The sequence below is a fragment of the Urocitellus parryii genome, chromosome 1 (assembly GCF_045843805.1).
Source record: "Urocitellus parryii isolate mUroPar1 chromosome 1, mUroPar1.hap1, whole genome shotgun sequence".
Classification (NCBI taxonomy): domain Eukaryota; kingdom Metazoa; phylum Chordata; class Mammalia; order Rodentia; family Sciuridae; genus Urocitellus; species Urocitellus parryii.
Genome location: NC_135531.1, coordinates 183,182,546 through 183,203,512, shown reverse-complemented (window position 1 = coordinate 183,203,512; position 20,967 = coordinate 183,182,546). Strand labels below are relative to the sequence as shown.

The 20,967-nt window shown below is 38.9% G+C and overlaps 1 protein-coding gene across 5 annotated transcripts in view; it reads left to right on the top strand.

Annotated features, from left to right (window-relative positions):
* Clasp1 (cytoplasmic linker associated protein 1) overlaps nucleotides 1-20,967 on the top strand; it is a 269,273-nt gene that overhangs the window by 14,649 nt on the left and 233,657 nt on the right. For all 5 annotated transcript variants that reach the window (XM_077802326.1, XM_077802325.1, XM_077802322.1 and 2 more), the window contains exon 2: nucleotides 17,553-18,032. In XM_077802326.1, the coding sequence (XP_077658452.1) occupies nucleotides 17,838-18,032 (195 nt within the window). In that variant the 5' untranslated portion in view covers nucleotides 17,553-17,837. The remainder of the gene's footprint in view (nucleotides 1-17,552; nucleotides 18,033-20,967) is intronic.

Here is a 20,967-nt window from a genome sequence, read left to right as displayed (position 1 = left end):
GCATTGTATTAGAACATGTATTTGATTCTATCTAGTTACATTTGTGATTTTTTTTTTTTTTGTACTGAGGATTGAACCCAGGGGTGCTCAAGCACTGAGCTACATCTCCATCCCTTTTTATTTTTTATTTGAGACAGAGTCTTCCTAAGTTGCTCAGGAGCTTGTTAAGTTGCTGTGGCTGGCCTTGAATTTGTGATCCTTCTGCCTCAGCCTCCTGAGTTGCTGGAGTGTTACCACCATGCCTAGTTTAAGTTATCTTTTTATTTCAATGTAGGACTAGAGTGATGTTAGTATTTTTTAAAAAAATCTTTTACAGTTGAATAGGAATAAGTCAACATAGAAAAATTGAGGCAGGCTATTAAGTGGTTAAGGTGACTCAGTGGTCAAGTGCCCCTGGGTTCAATCTCTAGTGCCAAAAAAAAAGGGGGGGGGGCAGTCACAAATCGATTTGGAAATTTGAGCATCTGTGTGTAGTACAATTGTTAAGGCACACATCTCTTTTTGTGCTTTTCCTTTGAAATTTTTCCTAAATCCGTAAAATATGAATGTAAAAATGTTATTTTACTATAGCAGTGTTCTGCTATGGTTTGTTTGAGACATATTGCAAAATTTTTCTCTTAAGTGTAAGCTTTTCTAGAGTATAGATTTAAAATACTGTATATGTGCTTGAAATATGGTTTCCTGGGGGTGTGTAGCAAGTAGTCTATGAAGTTGTTTTTAGTCGTCTTGGCCATTGTTCAGCTCATGTTCTAAGTTATTTTTCCCTGCCAGGTCACTTATATTGTATTGAAAGGATTTGGAGTAAATATGAGAAGATGATGATTTGTTAATGAGTAAGTAAATCTGTAAAAGCTTCACTTCAGTTTTTTTTTTTTTCCTTCAGCAAGCACAGGGCTCCTTATCCTTGGAGCTCCATGACGCTGCAGGGTTTCCTACTAGATTCTCTGTCTTCAGTATGAATGTTGCTAGATCAAGGAATGAAGACAGGGGGATTGCCTTGGAGTGTGAGAGTCAATAAGCAAAGCCTATGTTTTAATGCTTGGCACACCCAAGACAACTGTGCCAAGTGGTACCCTTGCATTCATTTCACTGTTGTGTGTGGTCTTCCCTGTTCCTCTGATGACTAAGGAGTCAGCAGAAAAGTGAGTCTGTGAGGAAGGAATCTTGATATTTTGTGTTGGAATGTGTTCCTTACTTCTTGTTCTCTTCCCAGTGTACTTAGAGCTTACTGAGGGCAGTGCCTGGCAGATTAGCCAGCACGTTAGGTATTGAGTGAATTTAGAAAACTGGGACCAAGAACCTGTCTCCATCAGGTATATTTTAAAACTTTTTTCTTTTCATTTTTTCCAAAACTTTTTATTTTTAAATAATTACAGAATTATGAGAAGTTGCAAAAAAAAAAAAATACAGAGTGTTCCTATTTGTCCTTCACCCACTTTCCCCCAATGGTTACGTGTATTTGCTGTGCTCCTCCTTTAGTCCTCTGCATTCCCCTTTTCTTCCTTCTTGTTCCTACTCTTGGTTTTGCCTTTGGCCTGCCTTTGGCAGTCTGTGGGAAATACTGAACTCTCTGAACTGAAAGTTGCTGATCACTGTTCAAGGACTATTGTTGCGGTTCCTACTCTTCATTTGTTCTTTCTGGATCATTAGTATAGTATGTGGTGCTATGCCAGGTGCTCCTCTGCATTCAGGCCCTTCTGTTTTTATTTTGAGAACATTAAGTGCAGTGGTTAGATCATTCCTTATAGTTCTTTTTGTAAAAAATACATACACATGCACATGTGTGCATGTTCATGTGTGTATTTGTGTGTCAAAATTACTCAGACCTCTGTGTGTTTGTGAGAAGAAGCCATAGCATTTTAATGGGAAATAGCCCTGGATTTGAAGTTAGAAAACCTGGTTGAAATCCTGGTTCTTTTTCACAGTCGCTGTGTGAACTTGGAAGTCACTTTGTTTCCAAAACTCTGAATCTATTTTCTTCAGTAAAATAGACATGGTAATACTATTCTTAGAAAAGTATTGTGGGGGTTAGACAAATTGGCATTCGTATGAACACTCAATGAATGAGAAAGTGATGTTTCAAATGTGAAGTAGCTATGCTTATTTTATTTTCATTTACTTACTTTATTTATTTGTCAGTGCTGGGGGTTAAATCTTGGACCCAATACATGCTAGGTAAGTGCTTTACCACTGAGCCACACATCTCCAGCCTGCCATGATTATTTTAAATTATAGAAAGCCAAATTGTAAATGATCGGGGTATTACTTCTTTTTAGCTTGACTTCTTTATTCAGTAGCAGAGAAAAACCCCTCCTCCTTTTGTATCCCCAGTGTTATACCTTCTGTCTTCAAATTAAATGCCCAGTACTTAATAGGTTTTCTTTTTTCAACTGGGTGTAACCCATATCCCTTGGGAAATTTGGGATAGCCATGTCAGCTGTCATATTATCAAATTACATATCAAATGCTCTCCTCTCTTCTTATTTACCTAAGTCTGGGGATTTTCCTCTTTAGAAACATCTCAGAAAATCTCCAACCTAGCATATATGCTGCTTCCTGCCTAGCTTTTTGGCAGGTTTTGCTGCTAGAAATGAACTCTTCATGTGGTGCTAGAAACTGAATTTTTATTTTCAAAGGTGAGACCTTTAAAGAAAAGGTCTAAATAAAAGAGGTATATATGTATAGAATCAGTAGTTCATATAAAACATGGGGAAAAACATGAAAATCTTAGTTTAAATAATTGACATTTTTTTCCCCCCCTGGAACTTGGCCTAGATGCAGGCAAACTTGTAAGTCACTAAGGGATAGATATCTATAGAACACCCCACCAGTAACAGAAGAATATATATTATTTCAAGGATATATGGGCATTCTTCTGGAGAGACCATATATTGTGTCGTAAAAAAAGCCTCAATGAATTTTGTTTTAATATTTACTTTTTAGTTGTAGTTGGAAATAATACATTTATTTTATTTATTTATCTTTACGTGGTGCTGAGGATTGAACCCCGGGCCTCACATGTGCTTTTGACAAGTGCTCTACTCTTGAGCTACAACCCCAGGCTGGCCTCAATGAATTTTAAAGGATGGCAATCATACAAAGTATGTTCTCAGTCCTCAGTGGAATGAAATTAAATATCAATAATAGAAGGAAATTTGGGAAATTCACAAATATGTCCAAATTAAACTGTGCACTACCAGATCACCAGTAGCTCAAAGAGAAAATCACAAGAAAAGTTAGGTAAATGCAAACAAAATGTGGCCTGTCATGGTGGTGATGGTTACACAGTAATGTGAATTGTACCCTTTAAAATGGCTACACAGGTAAATCATCCACATGTATATGTGTATATGTGTGTGTGTCAAACCTAGGGACACTCAGCCACTGAGATACATTCTCAGCCCTTTTTATTTTTTATCTTGTGACAGGGTCTTGCTAAGTTACTGAGGCTGGCCTCAAACTTGTAATCCTGCCTCTGCCTCTGGCTAAAATAGCAGAGAAAACACACACACACACACACACACCATTTTTTTTTTTTTAAGGGAAAAGGTATATTTTGACTCACAGTCTTGGATGGCTCAGTCCATGATTACTGAGCCCCTTTGCCTTTGTGTCTGGTGAGCAATACGTCATAGTGGGAGTGCATGGCAGAGAACTGCTCACCTCCTGGCCAGGAAGTGAAAGAAAGAGAAATCTGGAGTCCCACAATCCTCCTCAAGGTCTTGGCCCCAGTCACCCAGAGACCTCTCACTAGGTCTGACCTAAAGTTTCTGACAAAGCACCTCTCCCCAGAGCACCACGCTGGGGACCTAGCCTTTAACAAGGGCCTTGAGGGGACATTCCAGATACAAACTAGAGCAGTCAGGAAATCACAGATCTTTTGCTTGGAAAGGCAGTAACTGGTCTTTTCTGGCTTCAGCTGGTTTGATCCCTAAGACACAGATCTGACCATGTTCCCATCCTCTTGTTGACCCATACACACTCCCTGCCTAACAAACATGGTGTGTCCATGAGCAGAACTTACGTATATTTTACCAGTTGGTTTACACAGTTAAACAAAACCTTGTCAATCATTTGTTCCAAGAATACATGTTTTTTTTTTTTTTTTTAATGCCAGTTACACTACATGCAAAACCCAAAACAAAACAATATGCCTAAAGTTAGGGTAGGCAGCAAAAGTAGAGAGATGTAGGACTGTAAATGCCTGTATTAATAGAGAAGAAAATGGCTGGGGTTGTGGCTCAGCAGTAGAGTGCTTGCCTAGCACATGCGAGGCCCTGGGTTCAATCCTCAGCACTGTATAAAAATAAATAAGTAAAATAAAGGATATTGTGTTCATCTACAACTAAAAAATAGATATTGAAAAATAAAAATGAAGAAAAGTCTCAATACCTAATAATAGTTGTAATAATCAGTAACCTAACCTAGCTTAAGAAACTAGAAAGAGGGCTGGGGATATAGCTCAGTTGGGAGAGTGCGTTCTTCAAATGCATAAGGCCCTGGGTTCAATCCCCAGCACCACAAAAAAAAAAAAAAAAAAAAAAGAAAGAAACTAGAAAGAGAACACACTAAATTCCAAGGTAAGCAGAAGAAAGAAAATTATGAAGACTAGTTTGTAAATAAATGGAGTGGGAAAAAAGTTGAGAAATATCAACACAACAAAATTGGCTCTTTCTAAAGATGAACAAAATTGACACTTTGAGCTAGACTGACCAAAAGAAAAGACACAAGACTTAATAAAATCAGGAATGAAAGAAAGGACATAAATACAGACCTCAAAGGGAGGAAAAAGATTATAAGGGATTACTAGGAATAATTATCGGCCCCAAAATTAAATAGTCTAGATGAAATATATGCATTCCTAGAAAAATACTGAAATTGACTCAAGAAGCAGCAGGAACTCTGATTAGACCAGTAACAAGTAAAGAGATTGTATTAACAATCAAAAAGCATCCCACAAATAACGCCCAGGCTCAGATGACTTCACATTTGGTGATTCTACCAAACATTTAATGAAGAATTAACAAAAATTCTCCACAATCTCTTCTAAAAGAAAGAGGAGGCAACACTTCCCAGATTCCTGTATGAGGGCATTATTAACTAGGTTTCAAAACCAAACAAAGACATCACAAGAAAAGAACCTAGAGAACAATGTGCTTTATGAATACAGATGTAACAGTTCTCAACAAGATGCTAGCACACAGAATCTAGCAATGTATCAGAACATACACCAAGTGGGATTTATCCCAAGAATGCAACATTGGTTTAGTATCTGAAAATCAGTGTAATATGCCATATGGGTAAAGGTTGAAAGCCAAAAATTTCTTCAATAGCTGCAGGAAAAGTTTGACAAAATTTAACATCCTGCCGTGATAAAAACAGTGAAAAAATTAGGAATAGAAGGGTCATCCATGAAAACCCACAGCTTGTACTTAAAGATGAAAGACTGACTGCTGTCCTCTAAGATTAGCAGTCAGGAGGGTTAGGTAAGGATGTTCTCTTTTTGCTGCTTCTCTGCAGTGTTTTGTAAGGCATTTAGGAAAGAAAAAGGAAAAGGCATTCTTATTAGAAAGAAAGAAGTAAAATGGTCTCTATTTGTAGACAACATGATCTTATATGTAGAACACCCTAGGGAATACACTCTAAAACTACGGGAGGTTGTAGCATACAAAATCAATATTCAAAGATCAATTGAATTCATCTATACTTCTAATGAATAATCTGAAAATTTATTTATGAAAACAATTCCATTCACAATAGCATCGTTAACAAAAGAAGTATTAAATGTATACTCTGAAGTATAGAATATCATTGAAAGAAATTAAAGATCTAAATAAATGGAAAGTCCTGTCCCTGTGTTCATGGATTGGGACGCTTAATGCTGTTATGATGGCAGTACTCCCCAAGTTGGTCTTCAGATTCAACAATATCCTTGTAAAATTGAGCTGACTCTTTGCAGAAATTGGTAAGCTGATCTTAAATTTCATATGGAATTGCAAGGGGCCTTGGATAGTGAAAATGATCTTGGAAAAGAACAAAGTTGGAGGACTTTCATAGCTTACAACAAAGCTTCAGTGATTAAGAGAGTCTGGTACTGGCATAAGGGTGGACATGTAGATCAGTGGAATCGAATGAGAGTCTAGAAATAAATTTTCAACAAGAGTGCAAGGATGTTTGAGTGGGGAAGGAATAGATTTTTCAATAGGTGGTGGTGAGACAAGTGGATATCCACATGCAAAATAATTAATTTGGATCATTATCTCACTCATGTATATACCTTAGCCCAGAATTGATCATAGACCTAAATGTAAAATCTGCAACTAAAATTCTAAGAAGCAAACAGATGTAAATCTTTGTGCCCTTAGATTAGGGAAAAGTTAGTTACCTTTTCACAAATAGTGGTTTCTGAGGTATGACACCTAAGAAGAAAAGAAATAAATTGTTTTTTTAAAAATATTTATTCTTAAGTTTTAGGTGGTCACAAAATCTTCATTTTACATATATGTGGTGCTGAGGATCGAACCCAGGGCCTCGTGCATGCTAGGCGAGCACTCTACCACTGAGCCACAACACCAGCCCCATAGATTGGTTTTTGATTCAGATTAAAAACTTTGTTTCAAGTGATATCATCAAGAGAATGAAATCATTCTACAGAATGAGTAAATATTTGCCAATCATGTATCTATAAAGGATTTTTATCCAGAATATATTAAAAACTCATCAATTAGAGAGTTACATAACCCAATTAAAAATGAGCAAAAGATTTGATTGCCCATTTCTCCAAAGAAGATTCACCATGCCCATGAAAAGAAGCTCTATATCTTTAGTCCTTAAGGAAAGGCAAATCAAAACCACAATAAGATATCACTGCATACCCACTAGGATGGCTTTAATGAAAAAGAGGGGTGGTAACAAGTGTTGATGAGTTGTTCTGGGATGAATATTCATAGTGGCATTATTTGTAGTAGCCAAATTGTGGAAATAATCCGTATATCTACCAACAGATAAACATAAACGATATGTGGATCTATCCAATGGAGTGTTATTTAGCCACAGGAGTGAATGTACTACAATATGGAAACAATGTGCTAAGTGAAAGATACCAAACATGAAAGATGACATTTTATTGCTCCATTTTTATGCAGTATCCAAAATAGACCAATCCATTGAAGCAGAGAGTAGATTATTTGTTTTCATGGGTTTGGGGAAAGACGGGAGGGAGTGATTGCTAAAGGATATGGGGTGTCATTTTGAGGTGATAGAAATGTTCTGAAATTAGTGGTGATGGTTGTGCCACTTTGTGAATATAATAAAACTGCTGGATCTAGGGTGAATTTGATGGTATGTGATAATGAGGTAAAGCTATTATAGAAAATCATGTTAAGTTGTTGTTGAGGCGCAGAGATCTGATTTTCATTAGCATAGTAAACAGGAGGGAAAATGCTGTTTGGCCAAGACTGTGAAGCTGTAAATGAAGTTCCCTCTAAGATGCAACAGAAGTATAGTGTTGGTAGATGGAAATGTAAATTCCCTCTCCAGAGGAGCCAGCCACACCCTGTCTGTGATGCCGCCTTTCTTTCTCCCTAACCAGCTGGTTCTCTGCCAGGATCTCTAATCTCAAGGGAGGCCCTTCTCTGGGAAGCTGTAATCTACATTATTTATTCTCTCCTATCTAGGGTTAACTGCCTTGGTTATGTAACAAATTAGTGTTGTGATGTTGACATCAGCCCTGTGTATATGTTCTAATATTTTGCACTGAGAGAAGTCAGCAGTGTATAAAAAGTCTTTTTTGTTTTCCGTTGATTTTTTGATTAATAAAACTAACATTATTAAATAACCAGCCCGATGCATGTAAATTATCATTTTTAAAGAAAATATAAAAAGAAATTATTAAATAGGACAGAAATCATTCCCAAACTTATTACTGTTCTTCAATATTTTATATGCTTTGTTTTTTTGTAAGTTTGGCATACATAGGCTAGATCATGCATATCATGTCATGTGAATGATTTAATAAAATTTCACATCCTATTTTAGTTAAAAATTTATTATAATTATTTTGATATCTTTTTGCATATAAATATTACAGTCCTTTTGAATAAGTTAAAAAAAGTTTTAACAAATTATGAACAATTTCAAACATGTATAAAAGCAAAGAGATAGTGTAACAAACCTTCAGGGACTTATCATGGAATGTCAGCTATTCCCAGTGCATGTCCATCTTGTTTCATCTTTGAGGGAGTTTTGAGAAGTAGGAAAAAAATAGAAGTTTTTTGTTTTGTTTTTTTTTTTTTTTTTGTACCAAGGATTGAACCTACAGATGCTGAATGACTGAGTTACATTCCCAACTCTTTTTATTTATTTTATTATTTGTTTTAATTTAATTAAAAAAATTTTATTGTTTGTTTCTTTCTACAAAGCATGGGGCTTGAGGCGTGCTTGGACCTTCAGCAGGTGTGTGCAGACAGGAGGCTGGTGAGGTGGGGGCTGGGGACACAACCTGGCCAAGAAGGGAAACTACTAGGAGGGGAACTCTCAGAGAGGCAAGGTGATCACCATGACGTCAGAGGACATCATTAGCCATACCAGTGGGGTGAGGAAGGGATCAGAGAGGTAAGGGCACACTGCAGTGGTTTTCACCAGGCCCTTAGCACCTGCATGGAGGCCACCTGTTTGGAATGCACTGAAGAGCACCGCTGACCAGTCGGCTCCCTCTCCACCCTGGTTTCACATCTGACTCCATCCCTACCACCTACCCCCTTCTACCATTTGGAAACGGCTCTGGCATAACACAGAGAGCAAAATAAATTAACATTCTAATATTCACATGTAATGGGGGAATGGAGAACACCTGAAATTATCCCCCACCTCAACTCCTCAGCCTATAGCTTTCCCCTTCCCCCAACCAGATAGAAAAATAAAGTTTTAATTTAAATAAAGTTTTTACAAAACTAACAGAGTGGAGTAGGGAAAGAGCAGGGGATTCAGGGAGCCGTAGGAGTAGGATAGAGAGGAGCCTTTTTATTTTTTAGTTTGAGACAGGGTCTCGATAAGTTGCTGAGGCTGGCCTTGAACTTGTGATTCTCCTGCCTCAGCCTCCTAAGTTGTTGGGATTATAGGAATGTGCCACCACACCTGGCTGAAGCAATTTTATTTAATATATGTCTGCCAGTATATGAGACAAAGGAAGGTAAATGATTACATACCTTTACAGTCTCCTGCTTCTGCAGTTCAAAGATAATTAGTATCCTGCAAGGCCAAAGTGCTATTGGCCTTTGGTGCTAGAGATTAAGTGTTCACCTTCTCTGTCCAGTCTTCTGCTCCATACCTGACTGGTGATTTCCAGACTTTAAAAAGAATATTTCCAGACTTTTTAGTGCTTAGTATAACAGAGCACTGCGCTAGTAGAATTTCTCTCTCGAGAGTAGAGATGGTTAAAGGAACTTGAGTAAGTACAACCAGAGAAGTAGCAGGAAGGCCTGATCCTTTGGTTTTCCCAGGAGTGGGGAATTTTACAAGAAAGAAGCCGTGGTCCACTTTGGAATGCTGCTGAGAGGTGGAGTTGGTGAAGTGTAGAGAAATCTTCCTAGGGTTTGCCAACATGGCATTCCCTGAGGATCCTACAAGAGCATCTCCTAGCTGTGCAGTGTCCATGGAACCAAATCAGAGGGTCCAAGAGGGACCAGGAAATGCATCAGTGGAGCTGGCTAGTGTACACAGTAGTTTAAGGAAGTTTCACTGTTAACACTGTTATTGCTGAAAAGCTCAAGGGAGGTTTTTTTTTTTTTTTTTTTTCTTTTTTTGGTGGTGCTGGGGATTGAACCCAGGGCCTCACACATACCACACAAGTGCTATACTACTGAGCAACTACATTCCCAAGCCCTTTTACAATTTTATTTTGAAACAACTCTTACTAAGTTGCTCAGACTAACTTCAAACCCCGGATCCTCCTGTCTTGGCCTCCCGAGTAACTGGGATTAGAGGTATGTGCCACTGCGCTCATTCTTTATAGGATGGTGATTTAGAGGACTTTTACAAGCGGCTGGTAATGAGCCAGTGGAGGAGGAGAGATTGCTGATGTTGAGAACAGATGACTGGAAGGGTGAAGGTTGAAGGTCTGAGGAGTCAGAAAGGAGGGGAATGACATCATCCAGTTATCTGTTGAAAGTGTCAAAGCCACTAGAAAAATGGCACAGGGCGGGACCAGGCTAGAGTGAGTCTGCACTGGAGGGGGAGGGACCTGGGGGGGGGCACATCTCATGGTACTTCGGTTCCCTCCTTGTAGTTCCCAGTAGAGCCAAGGCTGGCTTCCCTCAAGTGGCATTTCATCTCCCTTCAGGGCCACCTACAGCACTTCTACACACTTTGTGATTTAGGACTTGCCACCCTGTGCTTTTGTCTTCATGTAGGCAGCAGCCTCCTTGAGGGTCTGGACCACGTCTTCCTCCTGTGGTTTCTAGTAGTTAATCTTATACAGCACCTGTCACACCTGTCACTGAGAGACTGTGAGTGGGACTGTGGGAGGGAGAAAGAGAAGGAAAGACCAGAAGAAACCGGGAGTGAGAGCAGCCACTACTTGCTGGCAGAGCCTGGCAGTGTGCATTTCTTTATTTTAGAGCATATTGTAATCATTACAAAAATTGTCTGATGCAGAAAGGATTGTCTTATTAATGGAAACATGTTGCTTTTAACTTATTGTGAATAAATTTTGCTAATCTCTGGCTTTCAAAGTTGGCTTTTTAAGTATCGTAACTGTTTCCCACATATTTTTCCAGGGAGATTTTCAATATGGTTATTGATTAACAGGTGCTGGTAATTTAAATTGTAGTTCTTGGTATTTTGATATGAAATATTATTTTACAAGAGCTTTGTGAGCCTTTACTTAGTACTTCTGATGCCCCACATTGCTGTAGCTCTTTTTTTTTAATATTTATTTTTTAGTCATAGTTGGACATAATACCTTTGTTTTATTTATTTATTTTTATGTGGTGCTGAGGATCAAACCCAGAGTCTTGCATGCACTAAGTGAGCACTCTACCTGGGAGCCACAATCCAGCCCCTGTAGCTCTTAAAAAAAAAAAAAAAAAAAAAAAAAGGGCTGGGGATGTGGCTCAATTGGTAATGTGCTCGCTTGGCATGCATGGGGCGCTGGGTTTGATCCTCAGCACCAGAAAAAAATAAAATAAAGATGTTGTGTTCATCGAAAACTGAAAATAAATATTAAAAAATTTCTCTCTCTTTTTCCTCTCTCTCTCTAAAAAAAAAAAAAAAAAGACTGAGGCTATAGCTCAATAGTAGAGTACATGCCTTGCATGTGCAAGGCCCTGGGTTCAGTTGGAAACCAACCTTTATGAGCTTCATTTCCTTATCTTCACATAGGGAATAATAATGCCCATCCCATAGGTATCTTACTGCGTTTGCCTTACACTTCTTTCCAAGAGTTCCCACTTCTCTATTTTGCTGATGCAGTTTTTTCTAAGTGCCATAACTAATATTTCCAATCTATAATTTAAGGGAAAGCTGGGCTGAATTTTGTTTATACAGATTTTTTTGGGAGGTACTTGAGATTGACCCAGGAGCACTTAACCACTAAGCCACATCCCTTGCCCTTTTTACTTTTTTATTTTGAGACAGGACCTTGCTGAGTTGCTTAGGGCCTCACCAAACTGCTGAGGCTTGTTTTGAACTTACATCCCCCTGCCTCAGCCTCCTGAGCCATTGGGATTACCATCATGTGTCATCATTCTGGTTTGTTTATATAGTTTTGACTTTGTCATTCTAGGCCTTCTTAATCTATCTCTTCTCTGAATTTCCACAGTACTTATTTATGCTTCTTATTTGGCAGGTACAGTATTCTACTGGTGAAATCTACTATGTACATTCTGTGGTTGTGTTGAATCCTTACAATGAAGCTTCTTGTGAGTGTATGTCTTTAAGTAGGTTGAAAATTCTTTCGGCTGTAGTTATTTCTTTTGTATCTTTTTTACTGAGATATGATTTTTGATAAGTTGATGAATAAATAAAAGTGATTGTGATATTAGGCTGGTAGAAGATAAACAGATGATGCAAACATATTTACCCTATCCACTTATTCATTCTATTGAATACATATATGCAGTGTTGAACATGACATAATATTTTGCAGTTCCTGTTAACAGGTAGAATGAATTTATTTCCTCATACTTTTTCTTAAAAAAAATTTTATTAGAGCTTTATAGATATATACAGTACTTGGGTTCATTATGACAAACTCATATACACATGGATTTCACTTCATGAGCACCCCTTTTCCTCTTCCTTTTTCCCGTCTTGCCCTCCCTCCCCTCTCCAATCTCCTTCCTCTCTTCTACTAGACTTCCTTTCACTTGTCTGTTAATTTATGTTTGGTTGGTTCTTTATGTTATCCTATCTTTCCCTCTCCCTGTCCTTTATTTTCTCTAGCTGCCACATATGAGAAAAATTCGACCTTTGAGTTTCTGAGTTTGGCTTATTTCACTTAGCTTGATATTCTCCATTTCTATCCATTTACCAGCAAATGCCATTTCATATATGTGTGTGTGTGTGTGTGTGTGTGTGTGTGTGTGTGTACTGGGGATTGAACCCAGGGGCATTTAACCACTGAGCTACATCCCCAGCCCTTTTTTATATTTTATTTAAAGGCAGGGTCTCACTGAGTTGCTGAGGGCCTTACTAAGTTGCTGAGGCTGGCTTTGAACTCATGATCCTCCTGCCTCAGCCTCCCAGGCCACAGGAATTACAGGTGTATACCACCTTGCCCATCCTTAATTTCCTATTTTTTTTATGGCTGAGTAGAACTCCATTGTGTGTATGTATATATATCTATCATAATTTTGTAATCTCTTCATCTATTGATGGGCATCTGGGTTGATTCCATAATTTAGCTATCGTGAATTGTGCTATTATAAGCATTGAGGTGGCTGTATTGCTGTAGTATGTTGATTTTTTATCTTTTGGGAGAATTCCAAGGAGTGGGATAGCCAGGTATGTGGTGGTACCATTGCTAGTTTTTTGTTCCTCACATTTTTAATCAGGCCTGGCCTTGTGACTTGCTTTGACCAGTATACTAGGACAGAGGTAATGTGCAGGATCTGGATCCTAGGCCTTGAGAGGCCTACCAGCTTCCCTTTGGTCATTTTGGAGTCATAGCTCCTGTGTAATCAAGTCTAGGCTGTGTGTTGAATGGCTAGAGATTCTCAGTGGAGAGAGGTCTAGCCAACAACAGCATCAGTTCCCTAGACATGTGATTGATGCCCTCATAGACCCCAGCCATAGTCAGCTGCCAGGTGACTGTAGCCAGAGAATGCTCCCAGGTCAGACTAGTACAGAAATCTCCTAGCTGAGCCCAGCCATCTCATAGACTCGGAAATAGTGATCACTGTTTTAAGTTGCCAAGTAAAAATGAAAATGGTCCTACTTCTAATTTCTTTTGTGAATTACTCTGTAGTACACTAAGAAGTTACAGAGCTTATAGTTGGTTTTGTCCCCCCACCCTCAATGCCCCATTGTTAATAGTTCTTTATTAATGGTGTACCTAAGGGCTGCAGAAAAGATATGGTAATTAAGGAGATGGAGATAGGAGCTGTTTTTTAAAAAATGGCCTGTGTAAATCTTTCCATCCTGATCTTGTTTAGGGCACATAGAGACAATATTCTTCCCAAAGTCATTCAGGAAGTGGCAGAGCGGAGAAAAGAAGCCAGAATTTTTAACTTTATTGCTCTTTTTATTTCACTAAGCTATCTTTCTTATCTGTCATATTATTGTTGATGCTGGTAATTTTTAACATCTTCCTGTTGGCCTGTAGCAGAGTTAGGCTGTTGTTTTGTAAAGGTTCCTTGGTTAATTTCTACTTTTAAGGTTGCAATGAAGGAGAGTGATTAGGATCATGATCTTGAGGTTTTATTAGTTTGCACCTAAAAACGAAGATATGTGGCAGGGAAAAGTTGAGATGCTTGGAACTTAACTCCTGTAGTAGAGGCAGAGAATGTTGGCCTGGCAAATGAGAGGATCTCATGCAGTTGCCATTGGATTTGAAAGGAATTGAGACATTTTCCAGAAGCACCTGAAATGTGTCTCTTTTCCCAGGTAACCAGTGCAATGCCTTTGTGTTCTACAGCCGTCATAGAGAGATCTTGCTAAAGGAGAAAAGTTACTCTAATAAATAAAGAAGGAAAAGTGGTGCTTTGCTATTTTAACCTCATTTATCGTTTCATAACTTTATTATATCTCTCTTGTATTTTTGGAAAATGTGTTTTTCTTTTTTTTTTTAAATGTAGAGGTAGCATTACATTCTGAGTAGCTTCTAATGTCACCATTGCTCCAAGTCTCTGTGTAGTACTCTTGAATGATAATGACAGAGCTGAGTGTCAGATTGTAGACAGGGCTGCATTTATCCATAAGCTCACTGAGGGCAGAGACTTATTCTGTATTCCATCGCTTTCCATTATGTCTTCCATATGAGAAGTCAGCTTTTATTTAGCTTCAACACAGTCATCTCCATGATGCCAGTTGTGGGGTGATTTCAGACCTCATTTTCCTTGTTTCACTCTTCCTAGTGGAGAGTCTGGTCAAGATGTAGGTAGAAGGAAGAGAGTTTTACTCTGTCTCCCTTTTTTCTCTAACTCCTCTTCCTCCCCTACAACTTCTTGTCCTTCTTTTCTTCCAACTCCTCCTCCTCCTTTTCTTTCTTGTTTGTTTTCTCACTTTTATGTATTTTCAAATATGAAGTTTATAGATTCTTGCTATATGATGTTTTGCCTGTATTTTTGTGTGGTTTTGATTTCTGTTTTTATGATTTAATTGTAAATGCTTAGGAAACTTTTCCTGGGGAATACAGGAAGGAGAACACATACAATACTTATTTTCTTGGGAAGCTAAATATCTTTCTAAAGGATACACAGGAGACTAATGACATTTCCTTTCAGAGAGGGAAGCTAGGTGTCTGGGAGCCAGGGGCCAGTACTCTTTTATGTTGAGAATTTGGACTCTGTGATTACTATTCCCTGGATATCTTTGAAAGTAGAGATGGAGAAAACACTAAAAGCATGGGGAAAAGGTACCCAAACACCCAGTTAGGTAAGAATAAATGCTGAAGAGGATGACTAGACATTCACCAACAGTAACAGTACTAATGCCATTTTTTTTCTTTTGAGAGAGAGAGAGAGAGAGAGAGAGAGAGAGAGAGAGCGAGCGAGCTTAATTGATTGGAAAAACCCAGTCTGCTTAATGCCTGAAGCTTCCAGTCTTTTTCATTCTTTGTACATATGAGTTTGTGACTTACTTTTGAGTGTGTTAACCTTTTATTGTATAATTACTTTCAAGAAGCATATTTGTCGGAAATCGTGTACATTCCTTGAAAGGGACGTTTTCATTGAAAGGGACATTTTCTCATATGTATTTAAAAAGCCACGGTGGAGAGGCTTGAAGGCACCTAGTGTTTGCTTAAGGAGTGAAGGCTCTGCTCTCTGGCCTATGGCTCCTGGCTGAGCAGTGTGGCCTCCTTTCCCTGAGTCAGAACAGAACTAGGCCAGATTTCTAATAATAAGGGTTTGAGGGTAGAGTAAGGAGACACATGGCCGGGTAACCTTGGAAAATTACTCACCCTTACTTTACTTCAGTTTCTTCATCTATAAAGTAGGGAAGTTAACACCTGCTTTGTAGAGTTGGTTGATGAATCAGAAGTAATATGCAGAAACCGCCTAGCATAGAACCTGATACTTCATGGAGATGCTTAAAAATGGCATTAGTAGTGTTACTGTTGGTGAATGTCTGTTGATTTTAGGCCCCTTGGAGGAGTGAAAGATGTGAGATTCTTTTCATTGCAATGGAAGATAACTTTTTAGGGGAAGAAAGAGTAAGAATTATGCTATTATGTAACAAATCACCACAAACTTAGTGCTTGACACAACAAATAAATGTTGTTTCTCGTGGTTCTATGGTTTGGCTGGGTGTTCTCTGCTTGTTTCCTTAGGATTTATTTGTGGTGGTGTTGTCCGATGATGACTAGAACAGCTAGATGGCCCCAGATGGCCTTGGGAACATGTCTGATAGTCACTGTTGGTTGGAGCTATTGATTCTTCTCCATATGGCCCCTCTTGCTCTAGTTGCTAGACCAGCTTCTTATAACATGGCAGTCCCAGGGAGCATTTAAGAGGGCCAGCTCTAGGGATTGCTGATGAGCTTCTGCCTGCTTCACAGGGTCAGCCCCAAGTCTCTGTGGGAGAGGACTTAGGCTTCACCTGGGTTGGAGAGGAGTAGCAAAGAATTTGTGGGCCATTTTTTTTTTTTTATCTGCCACTACTATCTACTTGACATTTATTAATTTAGGCTAATTTTGGGCACAGAAAAAAAGGTTCTGTTGGTTTCTCCAGTTTGCCTATATCATTGATACCTTCTTTAGTCTAATATAAAAAGCTCATGAAGGAACTGGAGGAATTGTTTGGACCACAAATTGGAAGAAAATTAATAACTACTTTTATGTGTTTGAAGATCTTCCCTCTACATTCCTGTTTCATATTTTGTCAGGGAGGTGCTGCATCTTGAAGATGGGTTTCCTATGGGTCTTCTTATGTTAAAATGAAAGGAATCAAATAATTTTAGGAGAGAAGAAATTGAAGTAAGAAATGCATGTGCAGAATTGTACTAGCTGCTTGCTATAGGTTACTGGATAGATTGTATAATACATCTAGTTAAAACTGTTTTGGAGTGCAGGGGGTCCACTTAATGGTAGAGAGCTTGTCTAGTATGCACAAGTTTCTGGATTTGATCCCCAGCACTGGGGGAAAAAAATCCACAGTTTTGGTACTTCTCCCTTATCATGCGTTTTGCATTGTCCAAACATGATTTTGGGATCTGAGTTTATAACAAAACACCAGACCCAAATGGTGCTTCTGTCAACCGAGAATACTCTGTCAGTAACTGATCAGAACTTGCACCTGTGGTGCTTTTTTCCTTTCTTCTTTCTCTTCTTTTTGTGGGGAGGAGGCAGCAGGGGTTTCTTCTTCCCCCATTGTAAAGGTGCTGAGCAAGAAGTGTGATGTAAGTGCGCTGCCTTTTGCTTTGGTTAATTTAACCGAGCTGGCGATTTTGATCAGTGGTGTGTCTATGGAGCCTGTCCCATTTCTGGTACTTATTTTTTTGCAAGATTCAGAGGAATGCCATAAGCTGCAGCACTTACAGTGATTCAGACACAGAGTAATGATAGGTTTTTGGTGGGGAGCAAAATTAAGCTACCAATAAACAAAGCAGAAGATTGCTTTCTTGACTAGTACATTTACAAGCTGGGAGATTGTGAAAAATATCAACCTACCAACTGTGTGGCTCGTTGGCTCTTTTCTTTGGGCTTCAGTGTTCTTCCTGATAAAAATAATAATTATATTACTCCAATATGGTTGCCAAGTGTTCATGCTTTGCACTCCTCATGTGATTATAAATGGTTCTACAGCATGAATTGCTTTGTCCTTGATTTAATGTTTTACAACATTGAGTGTTATGTTATCTGTGCTAATTTGTTGTTCTCTTCTCTTACTTTTCAGAATGGACTGCTGAATTATGAAGTATTTCAGACCCAGTAGCAGAACATCACTCAGCCACTCACTCCTTTATCTCCTACTAGTTATTTAAATTGGACTTTTAATATCCTACCAGCTGCTCTTCAGACACACATGGTGCATTGTTACCATTCCCCGGATTGCATCTTTGAAACACAAGCTCTTAGTAACCTTCAGCAAACAAAGAGGCAACCTCCCGGGTCCGTCTACCGGGAGGGAGTCATCCTGACTGCCCTCTAGCTTTTGCTGGATCTGGATTTGAATTCCACCATGGAGCCTCGAATGGAGTCCTGCCTGGCTCAGGTGTTGCAAAAGGATGTGGGGAAACGACTGCAGGTTGGCCAGGAACTTATAGACTATTTCTCAGATAAACAGAAGTCTGCTGACCTTGAGCATGATCAGACCATGTTAGATAAGCTTGTGGATGGACTCGCTACCTCTTGGGTGAACTCTAGTAATTACAAGGTAAGCTGTGCTATAGAAGGAAGGTACTCTTGAAGGTGGCTGGGCTGCCTTGGTGGATCAAAATTGGTCTCTAAAAAAAATATCCTTTGTGAGCAATCAGCATGATTCCTGAACTTCGAATAAGACAGTCATGCAGGTTGTGGCTTTTGAAAACTGGATTCCAGAGCAAGTAGAGTTTTCTCTGATTTTTTTTTTTTTTTTTTTTGGTTGAAGATCAAAAAATTCTTGTCTAAGCTCTTTGAGAAAAGGCCAAGTGAAGAGATAAGGAGAGGCTTTTATGTGTACAAGCATTTGTAGTCTTGACATTAAAATGTATTTTGTGTTTTGCAGTGAATGAGTCATGAGACCTTGGTGAGTGGCTCTTCACGACTAACAGGTGTCTTCACTGATTTTCCTCTTGGGGATCAAGTTGAAAATAGGATGTGGAGCATTTTACCTCTGGTCACTGTTTTGAAGTCTGCTGGGTACTTGGCCAGAAATAGAATGGGTTGTCAAGGACTCTTGATCCATGTGTAATGGCAGAGAGGACATCCTTCAGGTCTAAAGATTAAGGCTCTTCATGTGTCCTTGAGGATGGGGGTAGAGGTGGGCATCAAATGAGTTGTGAAGATTGATCATTATGCCAGTCAAAGAGCTATCATGAATGGAAACTAGATAAGACTTGAAGTGGGGAAGTGGTGTCCTCCCTCTGTCCCCTCTTCCACCTGTCCCCTTACTCTACACACACTCTTTCAGTTTACAGAGGAGGTGGACTACTTGGAACCAGGCTCAGATGGAAGGAGGATCGAGAATTTGTGTGACTGCTAATAGATACAATAGGCATTGTAAAAGGGATTTAGAGAAACCAAATCTTTGGTGCTTTTGTTAATTGACACAGTCTTATGAAATTGGTTTGGACTTATAAGCCAAGATTCCTTTATTTTCTCTAGTGTACACTATTTGCCCAATACATTAAACCTCTTGTTTAAAAACAGAGAAGCTTTAGACCTACTAACCTTCTACCTAGGGTCCTAATATTTCATTTAAAACTGAATATAAAATTTATCCTACCTGGTTTTTGGAAGCTTAGCTAAATTTCATTTTTTTTTAAAATCCATTTGGCTGAAGTTAATGAGTGTTTTTCCTAACTCAGCACTGGTGCTGGATGGTAGGAGTGTTAAAAATGAGAGGTCAGAGAGAGTCCAGTTGTTACATTTTTGAGGTCAGTGAAGTCACCTTCTCTCTGTTTGAATTACAGCTCCACTACTTTATTCGTGTGCATATTAAGATCCTTTTGGCTGAGAATAACTAAAAACAGACTCAGGAAACTTAAAATCACTATGAAGAAATTTAGTATTTCAGATAAGCCCAGCTCTTTCAGTAGTTGAGGCAATGTCTAGGGAAACAGAGTATTTTAAGAGTGCCTTCTACATGGGAAGAAACCTTTCTCAGAAGCTTCCAGTCTAAAGTTCCATGTGGCTGTGGGAAGGAGGGAGGGTATTTGAATGTACAGACTCTTGTGAGGAAGGAGAAGGTTGATGATGGTATTGGGGTAATATGGATGCTTATTAATAGATTCAGTTTCATTGTGGGTACCTTCTCCATGCTCAGTTCCCAATCTATAATATTGGACAAGTTATTATGAGCCTTAAATAAGGGAGTGAATATAAAGTTACCACATGCCTGCCACGTGCACAACACTTGGGTGTTAGTGGTTGTGAACTCTCAGCCAATGGGCAGGATTGGTACACAGAACAAAATTATGGTGTGTGCAATATAATAAAACAAGAAGAACATAATGAAAAACCAAGGAGTGACACCCTGCCTAGAGGAATTTGGGATTTTGAGGATTGGGTACTTTTTCCAGAATATCATTGGCAGGGTCACAGAGAAGTAAAAGATTAAGATTTGACTTGTTGAGAAGTAACTCTTAAGCAAAGTCAGCTTGTTGTGAAGTCAAATCGGGAACACAGGGTTTGCTACGAACTCTCTTGTAACCTTGGACAGTTCGGTGAACCTGCTTGTTCAGTACAGATGTTAGGTGAGATAATCTCTTAGGAGCCCTCAAGTTCTAATATGACTTACCACAGATGGTTTTGCAGTCAGGAGCATGTCCTGTGGTTCTTATGTCACACAGTGCTGAGTAGCCCTGGTCTTTAGGTTCTCCAGGTGTGGAGACAGCCTGTTGTGTTCCCAACCACAGCCAGGCCTGGAACGGTAGGTGCCTTCAAGTACTGGTTACGTGAGTGGACCCAGGAACCTACACTGCTCATCAAGTATTGCTGGTTGCTTTCTTGAAACTTTGGAAACGTTTCTTTTGGGCTCCTCCCTTTTTTCCTCTTAATTGTAGATCAGGATTTCTCACTCATTCTGAGGTACATTTTAAGCTTTATTTAGCGTTTTTAAACAGTGTGAATAGAAGGAATTAGCTTTATATTAACAAAACTTTGAGGCTGTGCTTCTTGAATTCTTTTTTTAAATTAAGGACTAAAGAGAGAATAAGAGGAGAGAGGTGAAGTAATTTTGGCTTTCTAAAGCAATATACTCTATGTGTATTATTCCTTAACAGGGAAGGTAGATGAATGCCAGCCCAGTGTCTTATTTGACAAAATATTTGGCTGTAGCATGAATAACTTTACATTTGAGTGTTTATTAACATGATAGACAAATTTGTGTGTGGTATTAATTATGATTTAATAGCTACCATTTATTCCTTGCTTATGCATAAGACATTTTATCTGGCTCATCTCATTTAGTCTGTATGACACCCCTGCAGGGCAGCTTGTGGTATTCTAATATCATACATGAAGTAACAGAGGCCCAGAAATAGGAAGTAATTTCTGCTAGTGATTATGGAATTGGGATTTAAATATAGGTCTCTCTGACTTCCTAGCCAGTCCTCTTTCATAAGAACAGGGGTCAGCAAACTTTTTCTCAAAGGCCAGATAGGTAAATA